This window comes from Barbus barbus (genome assembly GCF_936440315.1).
Source record: "Barbus barbus genome assembly, chromosome: 19".
In the NCBI taxonomy this organism is placed as follows: Eukaryota; Metazoa; Chordata; class Actinopteri; order Cypriniformes; family Cyprinidae; genus Barbus; species Barbus barbus.
This window is the reverse complement of record NC_136747.1, coordinates 2,039,161-2,053,350: the sequence shown is the minus strand read 5'-3', so window position 1 is coordinate 2,053,350 and position 14,190 is coordinate 2,039,161. Positions and strand designations below refer to the sequence as shown.

The 14,190-nt window shown below is 36.2% G+C and overlaps 1 protein-coding gene across 2 annotated transcripts in view; it reads right to left on the bottom strand.

Moving 5' to 3' along the window:
• LOC306885576 (DNA topoisomerase 2-beta-like) overlaps positions 1 to 14,190 on the bottom strand; it is a 42,992-nt gene that overhangs the window by 15,382 nt on the left and 13,420 nt on the right. For both annotated transcript variants that reach the window (XM_079442193.1, XM_079442192.1), the window contains exons 6-21: positions 11,853 to 11,950; positions 11,522 to 11,734; positions 10,580 to 10,753; positions 10,286 to 10,387; positions 10,039 to 10,176; positions 9,589 to 9,727; positions 8,448 to 8,605; positions 7,110 to 7,235; positions 6,883 to 6,993; positions 6,691 to 6,796; positions 6,492 to 6,601; positions 6,293 to 6,385; positions 3,711 to 3,825; positions 3,408 to 3,529; positions 3,000 to 3,148; positions 2,054 to 2,285 (exon numbers count right to left, since the gene is read on the bottom strand). In XM_079442193.1, coding sequence (XP_079298319.1) covers positions 2,054 to 2,285; positions 3,000 to 3,148; positions 3,408 to 3,529; positions 3,711 to 3,825; positions 6,293 to 6,385; positions 6,492 to 6,601; positions 6,691 to 6,796; positions 6,883 to 6,993; positions 7,110 to 7,235; positions 8,448 to 8,605; positions 9,589 to 9,727; positions 10,039 to 10,176; positions 10,286 to 10,387; positions 10,580 to 10,753; positions 11,522 to 11,734; positions 11,853 to 11,950 — 2,186 coding nt within the window. The remainder of the gene's footprint in view (positions 1 to 2,053; positions 2,286 to 2,999; positions 3,149 to 3,407; positions 3,530 to 3,710; positions 3,826 to 6,292; positions 6,386 to 6,491; positions 6,602 to 6,690; positions 6,797 to 6,882; positions 6,994 to 7,109; positions 7,236 to 8,447; positions 8,606 to 9,588; positions 9,728 to 10,038; positions 10,177 to 10,285; positions 10,388 to 10,579; positions 10,754 to 11,521; positions 11,735 to 11,852; positions 11,951 to 14,190) is intronic.

The window sequence follows — 14,190 nt, the reverse complement described above, 5'->3', positions numbered from 1 at the left end:
TCAGTAATGAACATACAGGTATTATACAAAATACTGTAAAGTAGGGGCGGGAGATATAGTAAATAAAAAGGAAAGAAAGAAAAATAAGTAAAAAGCTCTCAAGCTTAATGAAAAAGAAAAGTAAACAGTAATAAAAGAAGAACAAAGAAACTAATTACAAGCAATAGAACAAGTAAATTTAACAGAACAAATGGCATGTTTCCACCGAGCGGTATGGGTCAGTACGGTTCGGGACCGAACACCCAGATCCAGCTTGTGTTTCCACCGCCAACAGTACTTGATAGGCGTGGAGTATGCTGGAAACTAGCCATCGACGATAAAGCGTGACAATTAACAATAATAGCCATTATAAAAGTAAGTACAAAGTAGAAGAGGCTTATAAGAGGAAATAAAGACAAAAGCATACAATTCAGTCAAACGTATACTACAAAGTCCAAATAAATATATAAAGTTAAACATAACTTTGTGCTCAGCCAAAACGATATGACCAGGAACAAATAATAGATTCATGAGACCACGAATGCCTGATAAATATACCCAAAATGAATTGTATCTCATGTTTAATCACTGCAAAGACATCAGAGCCAGCAGCAAATGTCTTGGCTGCTCGAGGCGGATACATGAGCACTGTTCGCCTGGAGCTCCGAAATCGGCAAAGCAAATTATCCAAATAGGCTGTCTTTATAAATAAATTTGAGTTTTAAACAACTACATTCTCACCTGAAAAACTCTTAAAACTACATTTCATGACAGAATAACAGTAATATTTTTGGGCAATGACGTATGTTTCGCAAGTCCACAAGAAGGTTGAGACACGGCTATTGTCTGTATGGAAATATAAAATTATAGAATACACTGTTTTTTTATTTTAGTGTTTGCGTACTCTGATGTAAATAAGCCCAACACTCATGGACAGCAGAGCGGAACGAGTGAAGGAGAAGCTTTATACCCTTGTATCACGCAAAAGTGATGATTCTAGTCAACCAATCAACTTCTGCAGTGAGTTTAGCTCCACCCCTTTGGAAGGGTACCAAAAAAGTGATATGGTACGGTTCGCTATTTTGGTACCATTCACAACTTCTGACAATGGAAAAATGTCACTTTTTTAACTCAAGTTAGTGTTTAAAGTTGCTGTTTGAGCATAAACAACATCCCAAAGAGGCACAAAATCACTTTCACAGACTTTTACATTAACTGTTCCCTCCTGGTGGAATGACCTGCCCAACTCAATCCCAGCAGCTGAGTCCTTAGCCATCTTCAAGAAACACATCTCTTCCATCTATATTTAACCCTCTAACTCTAGCAATCTCTAGTCTAATTCTATTCTTAAAAACAAAACACTTGTCCCTTTTAAACTTGCACTCTATTCATTTACAAACTGCTTGTTTTCTTTAGAAAAAACTAGCACTAGCTTTTCTAATCTTTTTATATTCTATCTATTTGTTTTCTTTTTATTTATTATACAATTAACAAAAGCAAAAAATAGCCTATAACACTAGCTTGCTCTATTCTTTTTCTATTCTATCGGTTTTCTTTTTATTTATTATATAATAAAAAAAAAAACTTGCTAAGTGTACTGTGTTAAGCTAACTGAGACTTGTCATAGCAGTCATATCATTGCTCTTTTGTTGGTTTTGATTGCTTCCATTGTCCTCATTTCTAAGTCGCTTTGGATAAAAGCATCTGCTAAATGATTAATGTAAATGTGAATCTGCAAAGTTATGACGCTCAAAGTCAATGCAAAGAGAGATATTTTCTATTACAGAATTAGCTTTTTAAGGCCTACAACAAACGGCTGGTGGGGACTACAACGAGCTTTGGTGACATCACAAACCCTGAAATTTGCATAAACCCTTAAGTTTTATAAAGTTTGCGATATTAACAAGAATAACGTACTGTTTTTGAACAGTTAAAATAACAAAAAGCAATGGACACCTTAAGCCTTGCACATTCAAGTTAAAAAATCTGAAAGCACGTATCCAAAAAGGTGGATATCAACATTAAATATCCGTCACATCCAGTGGTCGGGACAAGAGCAAGGATGAGGTCTTACCATGGGAAGAGGGTCCTGGTGGTTGAGCATACGGTTAATGTTGTTGACGATTTCTCGCGGGTCATAGTTGGGGATCTTGCAGGCCCAACCGGTCCCGATACCCTCAGCTCCGTTCACCAGTACCATGGGAATTATGGGTATGTACCACTCTGGCTCCACCTTCTGGTTGTCATCATACAGAAACTTCAGCAGGCTGGAGTCCACAGCAGGAAACAGCAGTTTGGCCAAAGGACTGTAAGAAAAGATAAAAACTGATTTCTTAAGATAAAGACATAGTTATTAAGCAAAATATAGTTACTAGGATTAAAGTCAAACTATGTGATGAATTAAATTATACCGTATGTATTAAAAGCATTAGGGCTGCCACAACTAATCAATAAAATAAACTGATAATGAACATAATTGACAACGAATGGAGACAATGCATCTGAAAACATAGCGGAGTGAGCTGCAGAAGGACCGAAGTTGTCATAAAAATTATAATACTTCATTATGCACAATTTAAACAAAAGAATATAGTTTGACACGGCATGCCCTGCAAGGTGCTTTGACAGATAAATGTGTAGTTTAAAGAGTATGAGACTCAACACATGCATGTTAGAATGTCACATGATTATTTCCGTTTTGCATAAAGGCTCTTCGTGACAGTAAGCGAGTCTTCTTGAAGCACACCAGCCCAACAGAATAAGAGCACAGTAATTATGACTAAAATCCACATTTTACTATCATTTATCTTGTTAGACATTAAATATAATGCGATGAGCAGGGTGAGGCCGAGAGCTGTTCACTTTTGCTTTAAAACGGTAAAAAAATCAACAATTGATTTTTTGGTTTAGAATGTAATGTCAATATTTTAACCTTTTTTTGCACATAATGTATAGAATAGCCTACTGCACATTGTTTGGAGGTATGGCACCAGTATATGTCAAAACAATTAAAACCTTACCTAAGCATAGTGAAGATGTAACGAGGGCTGGCAGCATCTTTGCCGCCATTAATACGGGTACCAAACTGACCGAGAGGCTGAAGGATGTTGATATTGTTGCTGCCCACAAAGTTCTGAGCCAAATTCACGATGGTCATCATCAGGGCTTGCTGCAGAAAACATAACAGTTCTTGTCATAAATCTTTCATTCTGTTCAATTTCATTTATTTTTATTTTTTCAATAAATGGGTGTTATTATAATTGAACATTTTCAAATAAAATAAATCGAATCATGGTTTTTGATTCAAGACTGTTATTGCATATGATTTATCGTTAATCAATGCATCAAGAAAACCACTGTAAATCGCTACATCAGTAAGAACCAAGAATAAATAAAAGCAGCAAGACAAAGAAAAGTTTGCTACAAACTTCGCCGTGATGGTATGCAGACATCTCAGCCACGGATCCAGCCAGCTGGGCCACCTTGACTTCCCTTTTATCATTCCTCTTCATACAGGTGAACAACACCTTCCTCGCACCTGGCTTCATACCTGCATACATCAGATGAAAGCAGACATTAAGTACAGAAGCCCAGCTAAACCACAGACAAGCAGCTAATCTAATCTTCAGTCATACATAATCAGGACAGCAAAAAAAAAAATCACTCAAGGTAAGAAGAAAACCCCAGTTCAACATGTTTCAACATGTAAAAACGTAACTAAAGATACACACCATCAACAAGCGATGGGATCGAACGCTCATTGTCAGAATTGGAGAAGAGGATGAGTTCTTTATTGATGAAGTCATTGTAGGACAGGTGTCGTGTTGATGTGCCATATAGGAATTGCTGTGATGAGACAACAAAGACGTGCACAATGAATGATCAGACAATCATTAATTATTAAAGTGGTCACTCACATTTGACAGTAAGAAGAAGAAAAAAGAAAATAAATAAAAGTTCAGTTTAAAGGAAGTTGGTTAAGACAAACTGTGAATGTTTAAAAGAACCTCAAACAGTCTTGACACTTGAAGTTTAAGTTAATTTCTGTGATTAACATTTGTTATTTTACACATTAAAAATAATTCATGCAATTAATGCAACATCCATTTTTCCGTTTCCTGAAATAACAATGCTAATATCTTTTAAGAGCAGTGATGTAAACAGGTAAGGGGGGAAAAGAGAGGACCGGGGGCCTGCTCCACATGAAATTGTTTTTAAAGATATTTGTTTTACATGCTCATTTGTAGTTACTTTAAGATATTTTTAAAATATATTTTATTACCTTGTATGAAAAACTGAAATTTTTCACTAAATAAATAAGAAATAACATCTTGTTGCAACATTTTACAAAAATCAAGATTGAATACATTTGGTCAAAATCCCATGTTATAAAAGATTTATTTCTATTTAAGACAATATTGGCTGATTAAATGGCAATGCTGATCTAAAATGCTAAATGTTTGCCCTCTCTCTCTTCACTGTTCCCACATCTCAGACCTCAAATACATTAAATATTACCCTTTTTAAACATAGTTTAGTAAAGAGTAAAGAACATACTACACAAAACTTACTAGCAGTTGCCAAGTGGTTATCAGTCTTACCCCCCCCCAAATAAAAACACTTTCTCATTGGATCTAAGCAAATCTCATAGGTAACCTATTTTGATCTCAAAAAGTTAGTCGCCACCTAAAGGTGAGGGGTTTGCATCTAAAGGTCACTGTTCAGCAGATTTTAGAATTTCTTCAGAATTTCCTGAAAATTTCCATTTAGTCATTCAGCAGACACGTTTATCCAAAGCGACTTACAAATGAGGACAATACAAGCAATTAAACCTACAAAAGAGCAATAATATGTAAATGCTGTGACAAGTCTTTGTTAGTCTAATGCAGGGGTGCCCAACCCTGTTCCTGGCGATCGACTATCCTGCAAAGTTTAACTCCAACTCTAATCAAATACACCTGCCTTTAATTTTCACGCGATCCTGAAGACCTTACTTGGTTGCTTCAGGTGTGTTTGATTGGAGTTGGAGCTAAGCTTTGCAGGACAGTCGATCGCCAGGAACAGGGTTGGGCACCCCTGGTCTAATGCAATACACATAGCAAGGTTTTAGTAGATAGAATAGAAAAAGTATAGAGAACACTACTAGTTTTAGATGTTCTTTTATTTGTTTTAAATAAATAAAAAGAAAACAAGTCGAAATAATAAAAAAGAATAGAGAATGCTAGTATTAGTGGGTCATTTTTTATAATAAATAAAAAGAAAACAAGTAGTTTACAGGTAGGTTACAAGGAAAACTATAGGCTGGTGTGTTTGTTTAGGGACGGAACTAAACTCTGCAGGACCCTGTCCCTCCAGGACCCTTGTTTAGATTATGCAGTGATTCATTCACAGATAGAAATCCATTCAGATTTAAAGGAGGCATTCAAACAGTACCCAAGAGGGTAGTACTTAGCTTCACTATTTCTGCTTTAAAAGTGATATGTTCACATTAAATGTCCCCTGAAATGCTTTGAAACACGCAGCGTTATTCTGTGTTGACGTCATTTTAACTGAAACAGGAAGACAGGGCGGGACATATCAAGCAGCCACGCCCCTTTTTAAAATAGCCAATAGCGTTCTTTTATATCACAGCTTGGGCTAAAGCCGTTCAGAGCCGCTGAGCTCCGTAAAGCCGCATTTGACAGGGTATGACAGCCACAATCTCAACCATATTGCTATAAATATAGCATTCTGTGTAGAATTCAAATAGGTCCGATACGTTTTGTGGTCTGCGCAGACTCGTGCATGTGATTCGCTCCGTGCTATCATGTCTCTTGTCCGGAGCAGAGTGTGTGTGCGGTTCGGTGGTTAGCGTGGCACAGTGCAAAACCAGACTTCTTTTTTTCCCTTCAATGGAAAACATATTTACACTGTCTGAATCGTTCCCTGTCCCCTATATAGTGCACTACGTGCTATTCACCGTACAGAAAATGCAAATTCTGTGAACAAGTGACCTATTTCAGCCATGACTTCAGCGTCTATTTATAGTGTAGGGGGCGGGCGCTTCAATTCTAGAGAGCATTTGATTGGACAGAAAGTTTGATGAGAAGATGAAATACAATGTGACGTCCAAAAAAATCGTTGAGCCGTTTTGGCGGAAGTGATGCAAACTTTGAATGCTTATATCTTCCAAATGCAAATTTTGTCACTGTCTTGGAGCACACTGGCATACAGATAACCTTAAGACTAACATATTGATTCTAACTTCAAGTTTGATCTCATGGGACCTTTAAGAAACATTTCTCTTTCATTGCTGTGTAATTGAGAGCTGTACCTCAGGCAGCCCATGCATCCTCCTCTGCCGTCTGTCCTCCATAAAGTTAGTCAGCCACTCTTTCCTGTCATCTGTTTTCTTCTTACTGAAGGCCTGAGCAAGAGTTCACACACAATGTTACCCAATATGTCAAAGTAATATCTGAATAAAAGTAATGTTGCACCAAACGTAGTACAAAGACCAGTAGTGACCAACTAACCAGTGTGATGGCTGCGTCATCTTCAGTGCCATTGTACTTGAACATAATTCGATGTCTCTCCATGTCAGCAAAATATTCCTTTGCTTCTTTGCTTGTACTGGTACCCAAACCTGACAAATATGCAGTAAACATATAGTCATGAATGCTGCTTGTTTTTAGATGGAAACTGTTTCAAATAAGTAGTAAGCAGAAAACAAACCTTTGTAGTACTTTATGTGCCACGTTTTATAGTTTTCTGTGTGCTTCTTCCATTCGTCAAATTCTGGGATGCTGTAGAATGATAATTCCTGTTTATTCTTACTGACCTAAAGAGAAAATTTTAGAAACAAGTTTAAAAACCTGCAGCAGCACTGATGAACAGAACATTTTCTTTACTGGATGATTATCATACCTTTACAATGGGTGTGATGAACTCCTCCAGGAAGGTGTGCTTGAGCAGAGATGGCCAGTTGTGATGGAAGAAGTTAATGAGAAGACCCTTGATGTGAGAGCCATCTTGATCCTGATAGTACACACAATAGAAATGATGCATACAGGTATAGGGAACATCTCTGCATACTTAATGGATAGAAAAGACAAAATAGTCAGATGAAGACAAACTAAAGCAGTTAATCGCACCTGATCGGTCATGATCATAATCTTTCCGTAGCGTAAGCTCTTCAGGGAGTCTGGGTCGTCGTAGCTCTTCTTGTACTGGAGACCCACAATTTTAATGATGTTGTTGATTTCTGCGTTCTCCATGATCTACAATCGAAACGAGGTCAACATCCAGTTCACAAAATAATTATTTTATACCATTTGTATTCTCAAAAAGCAAGCTCTTACTAATTAAATATTGTTGGTACAGTGGGATGAAAAAACTTTTTTATTTAATTTTTTTATTAAATATCAAAGAATAAACAGTATTGTCCCATTCTAGAGGGGGAAACATGGAGTTTCAAATAATGTTACACACACACAGTTCTGCACATGCAATGGGTAAAGCAGTGCATTTATTTGGACTTGTTCAGAGCATGCACGCTGAACTGAAAGGATTTAACGATGATTTTAAAATCTTGTCAATATTTATCCTCTGCTCTTAATTTTTTTTTCTTCCTTTTTTCCTTCTTCTTTATTTAAATACGTTTAACATCACTGCACCATAAAAACACAGTAACATACAGACACACAAAACACATGATGCCAGTTTTACAATTTACATAATTAATAGTTTGGAATTTACATAGATTAAAGCAGTGTTTCCCAACCTTTTTTTCAGTCGCGGCATCCTTTGGAAATTTTAACAAATTTGTGGCACCCTACAAAATTTATTTTATCACAATACTTGAATTTCTAACCTTGAAAAGTATAGATATTCGGTACAGCAGGGAAGAACTGCAGAATACACTGTCATACAGATATTTTTAATATTATTACATTTTTGTCCATCAATGGTGGCAATCAGTAGGCTAATTTCTAATAAGAGACTAATTTATATGACAGATTTTAATGTAGACTCGTCACAAATTTTTGCTCATTACTGATTTTACAGTGGGGTAATGTTGTTGCAGTAGCACAAGATAGCTTGATTTCAAACTTTGAATTGAATACAAAATGACAAGTAATCAGTCAGTAATAAAATAAGAACAAATTAACAAATTATTAATGATAGCACAAATAATTAGCCTAATAATGATACAAATGAAATAAATTGCTTTTTAGTTTTTCAGGTAGGTCTAACAGTAGGGCTATTAAAAGATTTAGATTTGTTTATTATTTTTTTACCAATTATCCAAATAATGTTTAGTCCTAGAAAGCTATTATTGTCAGAACATGTGAGCATAACATGGCAGTTCGCTGATCAATGAACAAGAGGGCAGCATTACCAAAGTTTACATAATGTGGTGCAACATCTATCTCCCTAATGTAATTTTTTATTATGGTTTGTCTTTCCGTGTCAAGGTTCCTGGAGCTCACCTGTTTGTGTGTGGCCTCCCTCACGTTGAGGATCTTTCCTCTGAGTGGAAACACTCCATATCGATCTCTCCCGATCACTCCTAAACCGGACACAGCCAGGGACTTGGCTGAGTCTCCCTCAGTCAGGATCAGAGTGCACTCTGAGGAGTGTTTCCCCCCTGCACGACAGAGAGACAGTTACTCACAGATCAATCAAGCTTTTCAAACAGCTTTTTCATGTTTACAGTAAGTATTCATCTGCCAAACACAGAAGCTGCTAAAATAAAACTGCAAATACCAAATGAAGATTTTTTCACATTAATGTAAAAGACATGAATGTTTTCACACCGACACAAATTTTCACATGTGGTGCATATAATATGCCATTTGCTTATCAAGATGCTGATTTATTTGTATTTTTTCTTTTTTAATAATATTCTTATCTTGGTGTCAGTATTTAATTTGCTATGAGCTGATATTTGCTATGACTGATAGTGGTTGCAACTTTCCATTTATGACACTCGCTTATCACAGAGAAAGAAAGTCAAACAGTCTCATTTTTTCACTAGGCTTGGTGTGAACAACTCAAAAAGGCATAATATGCTTTATGCAAGATATCATATTTTCTTCCAAAAAAAATTTTATTATTATTTGGACATTTCTAGACAGTTTCCACAAAATTTAACCAAACATTCAAATAACACTCGCAAACATTCAGATAACTTAAATAAAAATTGCATTGCATTAGTCGATTTATCAAATAAATAATCAACGGATTATTAAAATAAACCGTAAGTTGAAGCCCTAGTTAAACTATTAAAGAGGAAAGAGTTTGTATCCAAATGTGGAAGTACCTCAAATCTCTTTTAACATTTACTGCAGTGTTCGGTGCTGTTGTAAAAAGACAGTGTTGAACTGCTCAAAATCCAACCTTGAAAAGTCTTTTAACCATGCTTTTCAAGCTTGGTTTTATTGTGTGCCTTATAAAAAGAAATCACTTCATAAAATATACTGAGATGTATACCGTATATTGCCATTCAGCCTAAAACAAAATACAGATATGATTTTTGGTCCATATCACCCACTCACCCTAACGAGCAGACCATGATCTTTGAGATCTGCTGATACAGCTGTGACAGTGTTTTATCTGTCATGGACTTACCAGCATCATTGGCGTCATCTAGTTTGGGGATCCCTTTAATCTTGCTGTGCTTGACAGAGGAGCATTTCTTGTTTAGCTGTATCTGGGCCTTAAACTTCACCCAGTTCAGAATGCTCTCCACAATACCACAGTTTGTAGCCTACGATGGGACAAATCAATCAGACATCGACACAACTTAACACATATTAAAGTCAGCATTAAATCAGAATTTTTTTATTTATTTTTTACTTGTTTTCTCATACACAATTCACTGGTCACAGCTTCAGTTTCATGTTGACTTCAAAGCATGCGATTGTTTTTGTTATGTCTTATAAAGCCAGAAGCTCTTAATGATGAGAGGAACTCTAAATTAAAAGGTGATAAATTAAGAGCAAAGTTTTGTTACAATAAGTGCTACATTTAATGTAAGATATGTGTCAGAATCATGATAGGAGATCATCACACACTTACAGCTCTGACGAATTTCTCAGAGAGAACACATTTGGAGCCAAAGCTTTTGGTCTGCAGAGTCATGTTCTCCTTGGTCTGGGAATCAAAGGTTGGGTTCTCGATCAGGGCATTCACAAATACCCACACATGGTTTTTAACCTGAAATTAAAAAGATTCTCTTAGATCTGTTAAGTGACCAAAGAACCAAATATTCAAGTGTCTGGACAGATATTTTATCATATCAGTGTGTTGAACTGTGAATATACACCTGGAATGGTTTCACAGTGACTCCAGCTTTGTTCTTCTTCTTGACCACTTCAATCAGTTTCGACACTATCTGGTCCACAACATAATCAACATGTCTTCCTCCCTAACATATCACACAGCTCATGAGTATCACATGACTTTAAAAGAAGCACTGAGAAATCACTATAGCAGAGCATACAACTTAATGTTTTCACTGTTTAGTTTAATGGTACAACTCTCTAAAAGTTGCACCTTTAAATTCAACCCCTTTAAATCACCACTATCATCCCCAAATTCAGTAATGAGTTTCATAAACCTTGGTGGTGGCAATGCTGTTGACGAAGCTGATTTGCTGGAAGCCCTTCTCACTCATGGTGAGACACACTTCCCAGCGCTCATTCACCGACTCATTCACCACCTTCAGAGCAACGCCCGTCTCGTCCAGTTTATCCTTCACATACAGATCCACATAACTGCGGAAACTATTCACCTGCAGCACGAGACACAAACACAGATGCTCATGAGGGAGACGGCTGTCTTAAAGCATTTCTATGTCTGTTAGATTTAAAGGGGTCATGACAAGAGAAACCAAATTTCCCTTGATCTTTTGATGCAGAAGAGGTCTTTGCTTAATACATGCTGCAAGATTCATAACTTAAAATGTCCTCATCATCAATAAAAAAAAGCATTTATGTGATAAACGTTCTTTCACTCAATTTGTTTTCTGAGGGTTATATTAACATTCGCGTCTTTGTACAGCGTCAGAAGGATCCCAGGGTAAGGAACAAGTGGATAGTTTATTTTTAATGGCATCCCGAATCGTGTCTTGAGGAGGATTTTGTTTTATAAACGAGGCACAGTGCCATGGAGAGTTCACAAAGAAACTAACCATAAGTAAGTATGGAAATTACCGTTTTATTTTGAGTATGTTGTCAAAACACTCAAAACATGCAATCGCGAGGGGCGTTGATACTGTTTGCTATGCAATGACGTTAGCCAATCACAGCAGTGGCCGATTACTGAGAAGCCTTAAAGGACCCTTAAAGCAGGTCGTTTTAGAGAGAGGGTCAGAATGAGGGTGGAAAATAATACTTTTTCCACATATTTATTTGTTGTTTTTTTTGTGCAAAAAAAGTAAACTTCAAGGAACATATTAATAAAAAAAATCCATATCATGACCCCTTTAAAGAAGAATCTCGTCACGTTGTCAAAAAAGCACAAGCTTTTTTTTTACATATGGAAATGACAGGTGACTTACAGGTAGCTTCTTTCCGTTGAGCATGACTTTAACGCCCTTACAAGAGCCAGCCACATCATACGCCCTGCGTGTGAGCAGAGCCACAATGTCCTTGTCCAGTTTCTCCATCTTGAATTTGGCCAGATCAGGCTGAAACGTGACACATGTGAAGTCTTCACCATCAAAGTACTTGATCTTCGCCTCGCTGGTCTTTCCCATGTTGTCCTGCCATGTCTTTGGAAGAATTGGGATGAGAAAAACTTTAGGTAAATGTGTAAGACATCAAGATAGCTGCTGTTTTATGACAACCAACTCAGATTTCCTGTATTACAAATTCAAGAAACGGCTGTACCTGTTTGAAGCTCCGTTTGTACTCTTTGCAGGCCGTCTCCACTGTAAACTTTGTGCTGAATATGTTACACAGTTTTGCACCATATCCATTCCTGCCGCCTGAAGAACACCAGATTGATGAGTTAAATTCATTTGAACAGTTCAGTTGAACAAACAGCACAAACGCATCTAATTTGCATACTAAGGCTGCATGATTATGACCAAATCATAACTGCTGATTATTTCTCTTGATACTGTAATCTTGATTATTAATGGCAATTAATCAAATGAATTTGTAAGAAGCAACTGTGTCATATTCTTTATGCAGCTGCAATATTCAAAATGTTATTGCAGTTGAACACATGAAAGTATTAAGACAGTGCCTAAACATTCAACTACAAATTCCTCTTAAAAATATAAAAAACAAAAGCTGTTATTTAAACTGAATAAATTATACACAACGCTGTAATATTAGAACACTTTTAATCTGTTATAATCACTCACTGCATGTTTACAGTTTCACATGATTGTTTGAGACCATATGCACTCTCACAAACAATCCTGATCTAATCAATGACCTGTCTACACTGTAGAATAATCTCTTATTGACACTGCCAACAGCTTGTGAATGCAGAGCTAGCAAAACCAAAACATTTCCATTTCCATTTAGTCATTTAGCAGACACTTTTTGCAAAGCGACTTAAAAATGAGTACAATAGATGCAATCAAAACCAACAAATGAGCAAATAATATGCAAGTGCTATGACAAGGCTCGGTTAGCCTAACACAGTACATGTAGGAATTATTAAATATAGGCCTATATTTAACAAATAAAAAGAAAGCAAGGAGACAGAATAGGGAATACTAGTGTTAGAGAGTCTTTTTTATAATAAATAAATAGAAAACAAGTAGATAGAATAGAAAAAGAACAGCGAAAGCTAATGTTAGAGGCCTTTTTTAAAGAAATCAAGCAGAAATGAATAGAGAGTGCAAGCGTTGGAGGGCGTTTCTTCCTGCTCATTTTTCTAAGGCTGTATAAAGCAAATCTGCAGGACCGGACACTTTTATAAATGTGATCATCAACTGGATGGTGAAGTTGTGATGAAACGTTCAGTTAAATCAACACTCCCAGTGTTTATATAATCCACACTCAGTGTTAAAAAAGTAACACTGATGATTGAGCTTTAATGAAGAACACCTGCTGTCAACAAACTGAACCATTGAAAGAAAAAGAAAAAAAAGAGACGAGATGAGCAGAAATACAAGAACTACAACTGACTTCAGTCACAGACTTAGATGAAATCAACACAAGATAAAAGAAGATCTCTCAAGATCTCAGCAGAGGATGATTAAACAACTCCACAAACAGCATCACCAGCTTCACGCATTACTAACCTGATTGCTTTTAGATGTGGATGTTTTAGTTTTGTTTGAATTACCATTATCGAGGTCAGTGTTTGCCTTAGTTGGGCTCTTGACCCTTGACTTAAAACATTAGTTACTTTGGCTGCTATAACAGTGTGTTTGTTTAGATATGTTAGTTATGGCAAATAAAGTCAAGTGTAAATATAATTTGGTGATGGTTATGTTTCAATAAAGACGTAATCAGCATAAAGTGGCTTGAGTAGCTGATTTAATTTGGTGTATAATCACTGGTAGATTTAGTTCATCTTGTTGTTGGTCTTATTATATGCATAGTAGAAGGAATTACCGTTTTAAGAGGAATCTGAAAAACTTTTGAAACTTATTCTGCACTGAAAGTTTTGCTTTTCTTTATCAAACAGGCTTCAAGAATCAGCGAATGAATCTCAACAATGGTGAAAGTCAACATAAAACTCCATGTTGCAGTGCATTCTGGGAGCACCAATCAAAACTCATCCATGGCTCCCAGCATGCAATGCGACATGAATAAATTATGCAGCTGTCTTTGTATTTTCTTTTATTCTTACTATTTCCTTTTGTTTTGCTATTTTGTTGTGACTTTTAGTATCGTGTTTTGTGATGTTCACAGATGATCTGTTTATCTGAATATGTTGATTGTCACCATTGTTGAGATTCATACACTGACTCTTGATGTCTGTATGATAATGCAGTTTTAAGTTTTTAGTGCCAATTTATTTTTAAAAAGCCTTTCAGATTAATCTTAAAACCATTGGATCAAGCTTTATGTTCCATGTGAACAAAGTTAAGCACTAATCAATGACGATGCTCTGAATAAAATCAGTTATGAAATGCCCTAATGCTAGGGCTGGGAGATATGACAAAAAATATTATCACAATAATTTTTTTCATATCAGTCAATATTGATAATTATCACGAAAAATGTGAAATCTTTATTTCTTTCAAGTTTAAAGCCAGAA